Source organism: Lissotriton vulgaris, chromosome 8 (assembly GCF_964263255.1).
Source record: "Lissotriton vulgaris chromosome 8, aLisVul1.2, whole genome shotgun sequence".
In the NCBI taxonomy this organism is placed as follows: domain Eukaryota; kingdom Metazoa; phylum Chordata; class Amphibia; order Caudata; family Salamandridae; genus Lissotriton; species Lissotriton vulgaris.
This window is the reverse complement of record NC_141696.1, coordinates 851567141-851582625: the sequence shown is the minus strand read 5'-3', so window position 1 is coordinate 851582625 and position 15485 is coordinate 851567141. Positions and strand designations below refer to the sequence as shown.

The 15485-nt window shown below is 44.1% G+C and overlaps 1 protein-coding gene across 1 annotated transcript in view; it reads left to right on the top strand.

The window, feature by feature from the left end:
- Positions 1-15485, top strand: part of LOC147698098 (arylsulfatase D-like) — a 723577-nt gene that overhangs the window by 524148 nt on the left and 183944 nt on the right. Inside the window, exon 8 of the mRNA XM_086934774.1 lies at positions 9636-9770. Coding sequence (XP_086790900.1) covers positions 9636-9770 — 135 coding nt within the window. The remainder of the gene's footprint in view (positions 1-9635; positions 9771-15485) is intronic.

The window sequence follows — 15485 nt, the reverse complement described above, 5'->3', positions numbered from 1 at the left end:
TATTGGAAAAAGTCTCCACCATTTTATTCTGTGCATCTCTATGAGACAAAGTGAGCATGAGTGACTGAGCGAAAAGTATTGTACTGTTTCCACGATCCCTGATGGGACAGAGTTGTCATGATTTATAGTTGCTAGGAACTATTCTCTTCTTGGTAAGAGGAGTTTATAGTGGCACTGTGAGCTAGCTGGTATACAGGCGAACATACCCGGTTGGGGTGTCTGGAATCAGTCTGGACACCATTCTCAGAGTCTGTTGTATAAATGCAAGGATCCTATATAGGCTTGGAGGAACTACACAACAATACAAATGTCAAATAACTCCATAGTTTTGTTATCTCCCTCACCTTTTTTCACTTCAGAAATCTCATGTTATTAACCTCTTTGCTAATCAAGCCTCCATACATATGCTCTGCATCCAGTGGGTACCATTTTAAGGTGTCATACCATACACTTTGGTCATTCAGCCGTATCGTTGCATGAACTTCCATAAATGCGGTGCAGCAGTGAAAGTAGTTTTTTCCATTTGCACCTAAGCTGTAACACTAGTTTTAGTGCATGTTTCATGCAGCTATATAGCAGAAGTTGCTTCAAATGCAAAATAGGTATTTCGACCCCTTTGCACCAGCTTTGACAAAAAATGCTATCGAAAACGCATTATAAGAGAATAGCTGATTCTGTATGTGAATATCCACTGAACAACCTGATATTGATTGCCTATGATGCCTTCTTCATGGTTGAAATACGTCATGTAGTCTGCAAAAGTGCCCACATTCCTGGCAGAGCTTCTGTAAATCACACCTAATCCCCTTGTTGCTAAGAGAGTCAGCAATTGGTAATACAAAAAAAGAAACAAAATAGACCCATGTAATGGAGTAGAATTATTTCACTGGACCTCCAAGTCCCCTCTGTCTGTTTAGTACATTATTATTTTTCAGCTGGAGGACCCAAATCAAACAGTAGGATCCAAATGCCAAATGTCGGCTAGTGCATATAGGTTCTTAGGGGGTCGAGATTTCCTTGATCCTTGGTGGAGTAAATGGACTATCAACCAAATTGCTGGTTGGTTTTACCATGTAGCCTCTTAAGCACAATTGTTTCCTCCCTTGTGCTAAGCACATTTTAAAGTTTGGGAAAGTTTAGGTATAATTATGTGCCTGTGTCACATATGGTTTGGATAGGAAATGCACTCAAAGTTTTAGCCTTCCATGGGGGTAAGATAGGGCTGTACGTTGGCACCTATTCTATTTTTGTTATACATAAATAGCTTGAACACCTGTTTGATTGCCAACGGAAAATACCTGCTCAAGGTAAAGTCAGTTAGTGTGACCTCCCTGCTCTACGCTGATGACGTAGTGTTGATTGCCAGAACTGCAAATGACCTTTAGCTATTAGTTGATCTCTTTGTCAACTTTATGGAAGACTTGTATCTGGATACAAACATTCCCAGGACTCAGTTTGGTGTGTTGGAGGAAGTTCTCGAAAACTAGACCTATAGCCATAAAGGGGCGAATGATTACTAGGGTGCCTACTGTAACATATTTGTGAGTGTCATTCAACCAACAAAACAGTAGGCTTATTTGGATATCCAATCGTTGTTCTAGATTTAGTCAAGCAGGTAGTACCTTGTTTAGATTTTCTTTTTATATAGGTAATAAACTTATTTTCCCCCTATTGCTAATCTACAAAATTTAATTTCTCCCTATATTGACATATGGTGCTGCAATTTGGGGGTACCATAACTGTAAGGTTACCCAGCAGGAAGAACACTGATTCTGTAGAAAACTTGTGGGTCTGCGCATAAATAGTGCATCTTTTTGTATCCACGTAGAAGTGGAATTGGACTTGGTTGAGGATTATGTTGAATAGGCCCCATTGCTGCTGTGGATTTCAGTGTGGTGTGATGAGAAATTTAACTTTAACAGGAATGTGATTTAGGACAGCCTCTGGTTTATGTGTGGCCAAAAGATAACATGGTTAAATTATATTATAACTGTTGCCCAGTCCCTAGACTGCCTTGGACCTTTTTTATAGGTCGCAGTTTCTTAAAAAAGGGATCGGAGCAGTGCTTAATATGAGCCGGTGCTTTCCGGTGCTGAGCAACGGCACTTAATTGTCAACATTGGCACTTAGACAAAGAGCGCCACCATTTGGCAGAAATTGGAGAACAGCACAACGACATTTGTTTGTTGATTCAATATACATTAAAATGACTAATACCTGTGGCACAGGAAATTCTTAAAGCTATGGGGTCCTGGAATATTCTTAATTGTCACACTGCTAAGTGTGTGGTGGATGGTAGCTGTGCTGATACTGTTATTGGCAGTGTGATTAGGAGAAATGAATGGTGCAAGCTGCAGTGGCCTCCTGACTGGGCACTGGCACTTATTATTTTACAAATTAACACTGGATCGGAGGCTTCTCAGGGAGCGATTTTTAAATCCACTAAAGGATGAAAGGGAAGCCAGGGCGCTCGAGAAACACTAATAGATCCCTTTTGCTTTTGAAAACAGTTTCTGGTATTAAACCATACCTTTGTTAGACATCCTTGGGTTGACCCCCATTCACTTTTAGTATGTCTTTGTGATGGTTGTTCCCCTCAAAATTTGATACACTTGGTGTTATTTTGCAGATTTTCAGATTTTCTGTACAAAAGGTATGTAACACCACTTTTAAGAACCAGAGGGTTTCGTCAATTCTGGTCCGCCTTTTTACATCTGCAGTTATTAGCTGATTATGCGGTTATGTTGGTGATCTCTCCTTATATAAAAGGTGCTCTATTCTGGAACAAAATTATGAATTCCTAATTGCCATATTTAGATATATAGCTTGCCCTGTTTTTCTTTTAAACTGCCCGCTAACTGCTTTTAAAATGTGTGATCTGAGATCAATATGGTGGCTTCTATGTTTTAAAGTTATTAATGTATTTATGCGGTTTTTATGTTTTCATCTTTTATGATTAGGATGATTAATAAAAAAAAATGTACAACCTACAATCCTTCATAAACATTTTTACCATAAATAAAAATGCGAATTTGCATATTTTTTCTCCCATATTGGGCATTGTAACGAACATGAGGACTGTTCTTTACTCAGAAGGCATTTGGCAAAATTGGCAATCTATGGAAAAAGTTTGACTTTTTAAAAATAAATTAACAAAGTGCTGTACAAGAAAAAGTGTTTTTTTTCTAACAATGGCAGTAACAAAAGGTTTGATGTGTTAATGTCATCATGATTCAGGCGTTCAGAAATAGAGAGAGGAAAAAAAATCTCTACCAGATTTCATTAGGTATGTGGTTGTGGCTTGCTATAAGATGAATGTCCCCAAATTAAGCTTTTCCTTGGTCTCTACCAACACACCAAAAAAACGATTGATCAAATGTAAGGCTTTATTTGATCTCTACCAATTGAATTTTGTGTCCCTGAATTCAGGGACTTTCATTTGAATTGCTCAATTGCCGTTAACCATGGCTTTCAGCAGACCTATGGCATGACAGGCAGGAAGCATAGGGATTTAAGTCTGGTAGAAATGTGTTTAAGTTGTGAGTATCCTGGGTTCATGCCGTTGTCAGACTTAAGAATTAACTGCAGGTGTGGTAAAAAGAAATTCAGGGATGGCAATAAATGACTTTACCATAATCTAATCTAAATCGGACAGAAGCATCAATCATGATCACAAGATGTTGACTTTTCATGAAGGACAGAACCTTTTTTTAGACCTTCCGCTAGGTAGTCTGAGATCAACGTAAATGCCAAAATTATGCATCACAGTTTCCTATGTTAGTAGAGGGTACATGTGTTGTGGCCTGAAGGACGCACGTCCGGAAGTAAAGTCTGTGGAGTTCTTTTTCACATTGAGTTTCATGAAGTTAGTGGATAAGCAACATTGGGAAGAAAACTGTTCCTCAGAGAGATGGAGGCAACACAAAGATCAAATTCCTTTCAGTCACATGCAGGGAACATTGTTTCATAGCCAGAGAGAGTAGCTTCGCCCAGGAGTGCACATATATGTAAAAATGTAGTGTTGGCAGGATCGAAGGTTTTGAGAAACAGCAGCTAAGACCTCTTGGAGTTAAGCTAAAGGAGAAAGCATGGCTGACAGTGCTTCCACTGAGTTGTATGTTACAATGTCAAGTGATAGAATATTGTGCTGTGATAAAAATAGCAGAAACGTCCAAATGTTGTGTAGCTAAGGTGAATATTTTGCTCATCTACATACCTTGAAGATGTACACATCATCCGTTTCCATTTAGTTCCCCCAAAGGTACAAAATTAGCCATTTTCGTGAATAAGTCTACCACGACTAACAAGGTATTATTCTTCATCTTAGTGAGTGGCAACTCCACTATAAAATCAAGGGACACAGTATGCCAAGGGCCTGGCGGGGAAGCTAAAGGCATGAGTAAACCTACTGGGTTAAGGTGAGATACTTTGCTCTGAGCACATACATGACATGTTTTGACAGGATTCTATGTCTTTAAGCATAGTAGGCCACCAAAAACGTTCACGCACCGCTTTGGTTGTCCTCTTGATCCCTGGATGGCCTGCCACGGGATAGTATGATACTACTTCAAAATCTGTTCTTGCAACTCACAGGAGGGCAATACTACTCCTCCCTGTACACATGCATAACCTTCCTTCGTAGTGGTTTCTTTGGAACCCACTAGGGCATGCATGTTCACTGTGGCCTGACTCGTCTTGACCTGATTCAAGAAATCCTCTTCCGCGAGTATGCCCCCTATGATGTTTTCTCTGGGAATGATATAGGGCTGCTCTATCGATCCTGTAGGGTGATCGAAATCAAGTCGGCACAAGGCGTCCGCCTTGCTGTTTCTTTTCTGTAGTGGTGGAAAAGTCGTATTCGCTGAAGAATTGAGACCAGCGTAATTGTCTCATGGACAGAGCTTTGGCCGACTTGAAATATTGTAGGTTACAGTGGTCTGTATGCACCACAGCAGGATATCTAGCGCCCAGTAAGTATTGCCTCCACTCCTCAAATGCCTTTTTGATTGCTAGGAGCTCCTTGTCTCCCACTGCATAATTGTATTCAGCAGGGGTGAATATGTGTGAGTAATAGGCTACAGGATGACACTCTCCCGACACAGGATCCGACTGAGATAAAACGCCTCCCACTGCCACTTGGGAGGCATCCACCTCCACCACAAAGGGCAAGGCTGGATCCGGATGACGCAAAACCTGAGCGCTGGTGAAGGCGGTCTTCAGCAGCCGAAATGAACAATCGGCCTCATTGGACCATAAGAATGGAACCCCCTTTTTTAACAAGGCCGTAATGGGCGCCACCAGGGCAGAGAAGCTCTGAATAAACCGTCTGTAGGAATTGGCCAGACCCAAGAAACTTTGGATTTCTTTTACGGCACGAGGAGCAGGCCATGAGAGAACGGCATCCACCTTAGTTTGGATCCATGCCGAGGCCCCAAGGAGAGACAACATAACCCAAAAAGGGGACCTTCTGAGTATGAAACGTGCACTTTTCCAATTTGCAATACAAGCTGTTATCTAGTAAACGCTCCAACATGTTTCGTACGTGTTGCATATGTTCTGTCATAGAAGGAGAAAAGATCAGCAGATCATCTATATATGCTATCACGTAAACGTCAAGCATGTCTTTTAGCACTTCATTTATAAAAAAATGAAACGCCGCAGGGGCATTACAAAGCCTAAAGGGCATCACAAGGTACTCAAAAAGACCGAACTTAGTACAAAAGGCCGTCTTCCACTTGTCCCCCTCCTTGACTCGTACAAGTTGATAGGCCCCACGCAAATCCAACTTGGTGAAAAACTGGGCATTGCGTACTCTGTCAAGGAGGGAGGCGATAAGAGGCAGAGGAAAACGTTTTTTTATAGTGACATCATTCAGCTTTCGATAGTCAATACAACAGCGGAGATGCCCTTCTCGTTTAGGGATGAAAAACAAAGAAGAAGAAGCAGGGGAACGAGAAGGCCGAATAAAGCCTTTCTCAAGCATGATGTCCAAATAGTCTCTCAAATACACATTCTCTTTTTCTGTGAGAGCATAAACTCTGCTACAGGGAATTCTTGCCCCTATCTCAAGACCAATACGGCAGTCATAGACCCTGTGTGGAGGAAGGATTTCAGCTTCCTTAGCATCAAAGACTGTCTGTAAATCATGATAACAAGACGGTAAGTCTGAGACAGTATCACTCTTTTCAATACAGTTGGGTACCTCTTCGACAGCTGCCCCTAAGGGATGTGGACAAGTAACAGGGGGAAACGTTACAGTAGAAGTTTCCCAGTTTATATCAGGGTTATGAGACCTCAACCAAGGGATGCCTAGGAGCACTGGAAATTGTGGAGAACAGATTAAATCAAACATTGTCTTCCTGATGATCAGGTTCTATCCTCATGTGCAACTGTGCTGTGCGATGAGTTACAGGTCCAGAGACAAGAGAGCTGCCATCCATTGTGGTAACATTACTAACTATCTCTTTCTTAGCACAGGGTATCATGTTTTCCTTTGCCCACTCCGCATCCATATAGTTCCCAGATGCACCGGAATCTATCATTACTAAAACATGCAGTCCATACTGTCCATGAGTCAGGTGCGCAGACACATATAAATGATTAGTAGGTGTTATTGTGTAATCTTCTTGTAGCAGGGCTTTGAAATCACACCACTCTCTGGTCCACGCAAGTTCCCCAAAATAAATGTATAATAGTGCCAAAGGGAAGGATGGTGTGGGAATACACACAATAGGAGACAGCATTAGTTGGGGAATCCAAATGCTAATACACAAGCAGTGCCCGGCCGGATGGCGGGAAATAGACCCGGCCGCCGGGCGAAGCACCAGGAATTGGGGAGAACTGACTGGCTGCACTCTTGTAAACAAACAGTGCCCGGCAGGATGGCGGGGAAAAACCCGGCCGCCGGGCGGAGCACAAGAAGTAGGGAAGACGGGGTTGACAGTGCCTGGCCGGATGGCGGGGAAAAACCCGGCCGCCGGGCAGAGCACAAGGAAATCGGGAAATGGCAAAAAAGAACAAACACGGAATAAATAACCCGTGTTGATGGTTCCACACGAACCACACAGTGTACACCGATACCAAAATAGCAAACATCAGTGCACAATGTAACTGACAGTACGGCCCCAAGAAAGAAGCCGAACGAAACACCCTCTCGGAGGAGGCGGGAAGAATACCGGAAAAACAAACAACCAACAGGAAACCGGAAGTCAGGCAAAACGAACTGGGACAGAACCCTCGGAGGAAGGGCTAGACGCTAGAACGCAAAGCAGCGTTCCGTTGTTGTACACATCTTAAATAGTGTCCTGCAATTAAATTTACAGTACGAGTGGGAGGTCGGGGCATGACAGTCACTGGGACATATATACCCTATAGTCGACATGCCCCAGATGCTGCATCTATTTCCAGTGCAGTTTCCGCATGTTGTTAAGCTCCTTATGATAAACTCAACAGCTTTCCAGCTTCACAAATCTTCTTTTTCGTCTTTATAATGCTCCTGGTCAATGCCAGTCTGGTGCCCCAAGTATTGGCTATACAGTGATGGCATACAACTACCTTGAAGGCACCCATTTCAATAGCTTTACTCAAGGCAGTACAGCTATTTTCAACAAAGTAACTTTAGATCAAGGTACCTATAGTCTCTAGAAAGGGGGCACCCAACATCATCTCTCAAGCTCTCACTTTGGGAGTTTGTTTTTCAAAGACAAAACATGTCAACAATTTGGATATGGCAGCCATACAGCAAACGTTTAGTACAATGAAAGGAACCTCTGTAACTGCAGTTACTTTCAGTGTACAGAGACAGTCAGAAATTGGGCAGTTTTCTCTAAATTTGGTGGGTGAAGTGCCCTTGCCATTGCGGAGGTAATGTCCTCTGCCATCATGTTGGACACTGCACCACCCCCCAAAGTTTATATCAGTCCCTTTGTCATCTCCGTGATCCAAATCAAAACCGTCGCATTTTTCAAGATTGTGCTCAATAATGTTTAGATTACTCTGTTAAAATTGTTTCGGTTGTTCAGAGAAAAGTTTCTTTACTGTTACTACAAAAGTGTTCTTCTATTTTTCTCTCAACAATCACTGTGCATAAGTACAAGTGCACCGCTGTTGTCTGCTATTTTTGAGACAATTTTGGTATTCTTACTGAGCCTCTCAGTGGCAACTTTTTCTTTATTACTTTGCCAAAATAGACCGTCTTTGGATCATTCAACACTGCAGTTATAAATCAGTCCACAACTTTGACTAATTGGAGGCATACGTTGAGACCTAGAGGTAAACTCCTTATATTTAGACCCAGCTTTGGTTGGGCTTCTTTTTCTAATTTTGTGCTGGAATGAATTTATACAAATAAACTTCCCCTTCAAAGCGCTATTGTCTCCTTGGTGAGCGTTTATGCTTTAAAATATGACTATGTCCTTGATGACCAGTAGTCGACTAGGATGGTAAGTGGAAGTCAGTCAAGAATCTGTTGCAGTCTCCCACACCCTGCCTGCCAGTGTCTTGCCTCCAATCCCAGCACGGAATAAACAGAGGACAATAGAGGTAACAAGTGATTTATTTTCTCGATGACATTTCTTAGACATTAACATGAAGTAGACTGGTTTGTGTAATGGGCCCAGGAAAACTAGTTCAGCAGTTTTGTATCTCTTTTTTATCCCATTTGCATCCAAACTCCCCTCTGGTACCTGGGTGTGTGGGCGAGCAGTTGACTGGCCGCTGGGCTGGCCACATGCCCTCAATAAAGGGATCCAGAGCTAGGACAAAATCAGATTGGCATCAGCATCCCAGGTGAACCATGCCACTGCAGATAGGAGATTATCAAGGCTCCCTGGTTCAGATTCCGGCCTAGGCAGGCCTCCCGCGGAGAATTCCTGATCTTAATAGTAGGCCAAGTCACACCCTCTGGGATGTAAATGTGATGGTGGTCCGCTGCTATGGGCCCCATTAATGACATCGCACCAGCCTATATTAGGCATTCACATTTTATGAGCAGCAGGGGAGTAGACCTAACCCTAACTCTCTAGTGCAGGTCTTCTATTGGGCAGCAGAAGGCAGGATTCTGGCAAAGATTGCAGGGTTTTGTCTTCTTTTTAAGAACAGTAATAACGGCTTTTGCAGTGTAAAGGTTTCAGGGGAATAGGAAGCAGTTCAGGGTAGCACTATGAACTCTCCTTGAAACTTCTATGAAAACAAAATGTAATTTTATAAAATACAGCCCTGTTTCCTATAAAGAAATCTGGCTGCATTAAAAACAACAAAAAGTAATCACCTTTGCAGACCATCATCCCTATGATTGCAGCCAATCGTAGTGGGTCACAAATTGCTGTAATTCATATTCATTAGGCAGATTGGTCTGCAACCTTCTACGAGTCCCTTATTTTATGAACTGACCTATTGGCACATAGGTGGGCTCACAATAATTTACTGCTCACAAAACTTTAATGCGCAATTTACTACCGCTTTGTAGCACACTTACCTATAACACCTCTTGAAAGAACGATAGAGGGCAAGTTACTTAATATGATTCATTCCATTGGTTATCATGAAGAATTGTTCCAAGGCATTTGTTTGCATTTCATGCAGATTTCAGATGCCACACCTTCAATCTAACATGTGAATTGCATTCTTTCAAACAGGGAAAATTCTCAATTCTCTAGACGAAAAAGGACTGAAGAACAATACGCTGGTCTACTTTGCCTCTGACCATGGAGCGTATTTAGAGGACAGAAAAGGAAATGTTCAAGTTGGTGGCTGGAATGGAATATACAAAGGTGAGAGGTGACTTTAACACGTATTCTGGTGAAACATTCTGGGGACAAAAGAAAATAAAACAATAGCTCAAAGTCATTAGCAGAGGTTATCATTCTGCACGCTTATTAGTGATGGAGATAAACATGAAAAGATTAAAAATCTTCTTTCATTTGTCATTTCTAAACTGAAAAATGCTGAAATGTTAATGAAATGTCATTTTTGCAGTACTTGTCAAGGATATTTAGATTGCCTTACTGAAACAAGACCACTTCAGTGAGCATTTCTAGTGACATAAAAAAGGTTAATTGCTCTGAGCCATACACCAACATACAGTGTAAGTGATTGCTTTAGAATGGCAGACGACTGCAGATCCCTCTCAGAAGCTCAAAGGGCACACTCATAGGAAAATAAATCTCTGTAAAAAATTGAGAGTAAAAATCCAATCATAGAAGCAAACAAGAAAATATTAATGTATATTATTTGAATGTATTTTTGTGGGATAGAGTTCAATAACTTTTCACAGTCAAAATTTACAAATGTACAGAAGACAGCAGATGGTTTATTATTTTTTTCCTCATTTGCCTTGCTCACTACCTGCTGGCCTCCAAGCTCTCCCTCTGCCATGTTATTCCACCCTTGAGGAATACTAGAAACCTCAGCAAATGTTTTATTGACCCTGCTGAGAAATAAAGAGGCTGACAAAGAACTGTGGCTGTTCAACACATATTGCAGTTACTGGTTGCTCATGGGGATCAGGAGACAGCGTTTGATTTACAGTTGTAAGTCAGAAGCGTAGGCAGCTGGACACCACCCTGACTACCCTCAAAAGGAATCTGCTTCGACAGGAGTCCCTCTCAGTTACCCAACGTGGGGCTAGGGTGAAGCTCACAGCGATGCAAACCGAGCGACCAATGCTTTTGGAACAACTGAGATGCCATGATTTCTCAGCTCACTCTGTGCATACACATGCCACAGCAGGTAAGACAGGCAACCTTCTTGCTTACCTTGTTCATCAGGAACATCCCGCAGTCCTATACACACCATACAAGATGACTTGGGGCTCATGTAAAACAGGCAATTAGAAGTGCACACAGCCATGACTTGTCACTATGCTTCCCCCTAGCATCTCCAGCGCAAGTGACTGCCCAGCAAATTAGTGTAGCTTTAGATGCGATTGACATAGCCGTGTTGACCACCAACTGGCATTGGACTACCATTTCACATTGGACGAGGTATAAGGCACGCTATTAGCTCAGCCATCTGATAAGACGCCGGGGCCATACAGGCTCCCGGTTAAGTTCTTTAAGACATACGCTGACACACTAGCACCTCGCTTGCATGCATGCTTTACCTCCGTGATCGAGGGCCAAGCCCTTCCGCCTTCTCTATGTAGCAATCAATCAATCAAAGAATTCGTAAAGTGCGCTACTTACCCATGAGGGTCTCAAGGTGCTGAGAGGAGGGGTAGTGGAGGGGGCCTCTACTGCTCGAAGAGCCAGGTCTTGAGAAGTCTTCTGAAGGTGAGTAGGTCTTGGGTCTGCCGTAGGTGGGTCGGGAGGGCGTTCCAGGTCTTGGCGGCGAGGTAGGAGAAAGATCTGCCACCGGATGTCTTTCGTTGGATGCGGGGGACAGTGGCGAGGGTGAGGCTGATGTGTTGGGGTGTAGAAGCTGAGTCTGCTGTTCAGGTAGGCTGGTCCGGTGTTGTGGAGTGCTTTGTGTCAGTGGGTGCGGAGCTTGAAAGTGGTCCTTTTGTTGACGGGGAGCCAGTGTAGGTCTCATGTGCGGGGTGATGTGGCTGCGGCTGGGTACGTTGAGGATCAATCGGGTGGAGGCGTTTTGGATGCGTTGTAGTCGACGCAGGTGTTTGGCTGGGATGCCTGCATAGAGTGCATTGCCGTAGTCCAGCCTGCTGCTGATGAGGGCCTGTGTCACAGTTCTGCTGGTTTCGATCGGGATCCACTTGTAGATCCTGCGGAGCATGCAGAGGGTGTTGTAGCAGGAGGAGGGGCGGCGCTGACCTGCTTCGACATGGAGAGGGAGTAGTCGAGGATGAATCCTAAGTTGCGCGCGTGGTCTCTGGGTGTTGGTGCTGTTCCCAGTGTGGTCGGCCACCAGGAGTCATCCCAGGCAGAGGGGGTGAATGAGCACACACCTGGTCCCTCTGCTAAACCGGGGAAGGAGCCCACATCCCTGAGTTCCTACAGACCCCTAGCAATCCTAAATACCGAATATAAAATATTGGCAAAAATTCTGGCCAACAGACTGGGGCCCTGCACCCCTACATTGGTCTATACGGATCAGAACGGGTTTGTCCTGGCTCTCAGCACCTCCCTTAACCTTCTTTGCTTACTCCGTGTTGCTGAGTATCGCCCATCCGATTGGCCGCGCTCAGGCTGCCTGGTATTGGACCTTGAGCGGGCATTTGATTCTCTCGAATGGGACTACCTCTTTGCCGCCTGAACTATATTTGATATTGGACCTTGCTTTATAAGAATAGTCTGGCTGTTATATAGACCCCAACTGTCCGAGTTAAAACAGGCCCCTACATCTTGGAGGCCATTGCAGTAGGACACAGGACTAGGAAGGGATTGACCCGGTACCCCCCTGCTCTTTTATTTAGTAGTGTTGTGAAGCCTTTGGCAGCGACCGTCCTGGGCTGGGAAGGCATGGGGATCCCTCTGGGGGGTGGCACCCACACAATATCCTTGTGTGCCGATGACATACTGCTATATGTCAGAGACCTGCATGCTATCCCCCCTTCTTTGGCTCTGATACTGTCAGAATTCGCTGCGCTATAGGACCGGCCCGTTAATGCTTCCAAATCGATACTTTTCCCTTTTGCCATGAGTACCCCGGACCTGAGCTACTCACTAAACAGCGAACTGGTAACATGGTGTGTTGGCACTTTCTGTTACCTAGGGGTCCACATTTACCGCAATAAAGTAGACCTGCTCAATGAGAACATTACCAGGGTGTTGACTGCCATCCAACCCCAGATCTCCATCAGGAGGACTCTGCCGCTATCCATCTCAGGCACAAATATGCATGCTGAGATGGTGATTTAGTCTCAGCTCCTTTATTATTTTACAAATCTTCCCCTTGACCTATCTCCTGCCTTTTTTTGTAAGTTGGAAAGCACAGTTAGAAATTTCATTTGGGGGGCATCCAGACATAGGGTCTCCATTAAGAAGCTCTATCTACCTACCGGACAAGGCAGCCTTGCTGCCCCTAATTTTGAGCACTATTATTTAGCTGCGCAGGTGCAGTGGATTGCCAAATGGTTGACCTCTCATTATCTTGGGGATACGGCCACTGCTCTGCCTCCTTTATCACACCCCTCCCTCCTACACATGTTCCATACTTGCGCGTGACCCAAACACATGGACTCCCTGCTGCTTTCGGTAGCTTACAAGTGTTTTCGCAGGTGTCTGTTAATTACCCTTGTTATAAAACCTTATGCCCCCTCCATATCACTACAAGTGGTGTTGTACCTCCCTTCAGAAACCAAGGCAGAGAAGAGCCTAATAAACAGAGGTTCATCTGAAAATGAAGAAGGAGCATATACGAGGCAGGTATTACCAGTTAAAGGATGGATCTTTACCAGGTATCTCACACTGCACCTGGTATTGAGGCATGTATATAGATGGCAGCACTAGAATATATTGAGCAAGCGATAAACATCAGAGAAATGCTTAAGATTTAGATGAGCATTCCAGGAAACACATGCTACATGTTTTTGTTTTGGAATGGGCACAATTTAAATAACGGCAGTGTAATTTGCATCATTTCAGACATTTTGAGTACACTTGTTATAAGGCATTCCGAAAATTACACATTTAAGTCACTTAGTTTAATTTCACATAACTAGACCTATTGCAAGAAGAAGACACTTAATCACTATGAAGGGAGAATACAATCAAGTAGTCCATGGCAAAACGGAGAAATGAATGCCAGCAATCTTAATGTGAAGTAACGAATTAAGAAATGTAACCACTTAAGATGATATCCTTTCTGAGCCCCACCATCTTTAACATCTACATGGCCCCTCTGGTGAGGGTAGCTGAGGCATTTGGGGCCCGGGTCATCTCATACGCTGATGACACCCAGCTCCTGTTTACCTGCAGGAAGGGAGAGGTCTTTGACGGCGGCAGAATCAAAGACTGTCTGAGTGCAGTCTTTGCGTGGTTTCAGCGGCACAGCCTGAAATGCAACTCGGATAAGTCTGAGTTGCTCTTTTTTGGCTGTGCCCCCAATCCTGGTTGGAAGTCGTGGTGGCCCCAGGACATGTTCCCTCCTGAGAAGTCATCTTCCCAAGTGAAAAACCTTGGAGTTGTGTTTGATGACGACCTCTCTTTCCGACCCCAAATTTTGGGGCTATCAGGGAAATGTTTTGGCATCCTCAAGATGCTCAGGAAATTCCTTCCACTGCTCTCTCTGCAATATCGTAAGACTGTAGTCCAGGCACTTGTGGGGTCTCGTCTGGACTACGCAAATGTGCTCTTTGCAGGCCTGCCAAAGTACCTTCTGTCCAGACTGCAAATTGTCCAAAACTCGGTGGCCAGAGCGATATTTGGCCTGCCAAGGAGAGCCAGTGCCTCATTGCTGCTAAATAGGTTGCATTGGCTACCTATCTCCAGCAGAATCAGGTTTAAAATCCTCACGCTGGCGTTCAAAGCCCTCCACTCTGTGGGCCCCAACTACATTAGGAAGCGCATCGCTTTCTATGTTCCGCGGAGGATGTTGCGGTCAGCCGATTTGGCTAAAATGGAGGTGCCTGCTGTCAAACGAGTCCGGATGGGAGGCCGGTCTTTTCAATATGTGGCAGCTCGTTTTTGGAATGAGCTCCCTCTCTCCCTCCGTAAAGCTAATAACCTCCTAGCTTTTAGGAAGGAGCTGAAGACCGTGCTCTTCTCAGTGTAATCACTGTGACTGTAGCGTTTCTGCCTTTGTGTTTCTGGGTTTCTCAGGCCTCTTTGCTAAAGCGCCGGGACACCCCTTGGGGTAGCCGTGCGCTCAAAAAGTACGGCTATAACATAACATAACATAACCTATCCTGTCTTTACTTTTGGCATATATTCTACAGTGAACCCTCAGCTACTGACACACTGCATGGATAAGAAGGCAATCCAGTCCATTTCCGTCTGGAATCAAAATTGGCCTGCTTCTTTCACGATTCTGAAACATTTGAATAGCATGCATGATATCTAGATTTACACGTAGTCTTTTTGGATGCCACTGTGATGGCTCTTGATGGACATGTCAGGGGTGGTAATCATCCTTTATCCCGAATTTTTTCCCCCGCGTACTTTCAGGCCGCAAACTATTAATCCACAATGTCATTCATCCCGCATACCATCATCCTGCATTTTTTTACAACGCATGTGCTTTTATCAGGCATGCCTTTACAACGAAGTACGTTGTAAAGGCATGTATGGTAAATGGATTTGTGTTGTAAACGATGACGAGAGAGGTAAGGGGGTTTGGGTTAATTTTTAAGGGTGGGGGTCGTGCTGGGGTAGTGATTGGGTAGTGTAGTGTTGTGTTAGTGTAGAGTTGTGGTGGTTGTTTAGTGTAGGGTCGTGCTGGGGGGAAGTGTATTAGGGGTTAGGGTAGTGTTTGTGTAGTGTAGGGTCATGCTGGGGGTAGTGTTTTAGGGTTTTGGGTAGTGTTGTAGTATTGGGTCATGCTGGGGGTAGTTTTTTGGGGTTTTGGGTAGTGTTGTAGTGTAGGGTCAT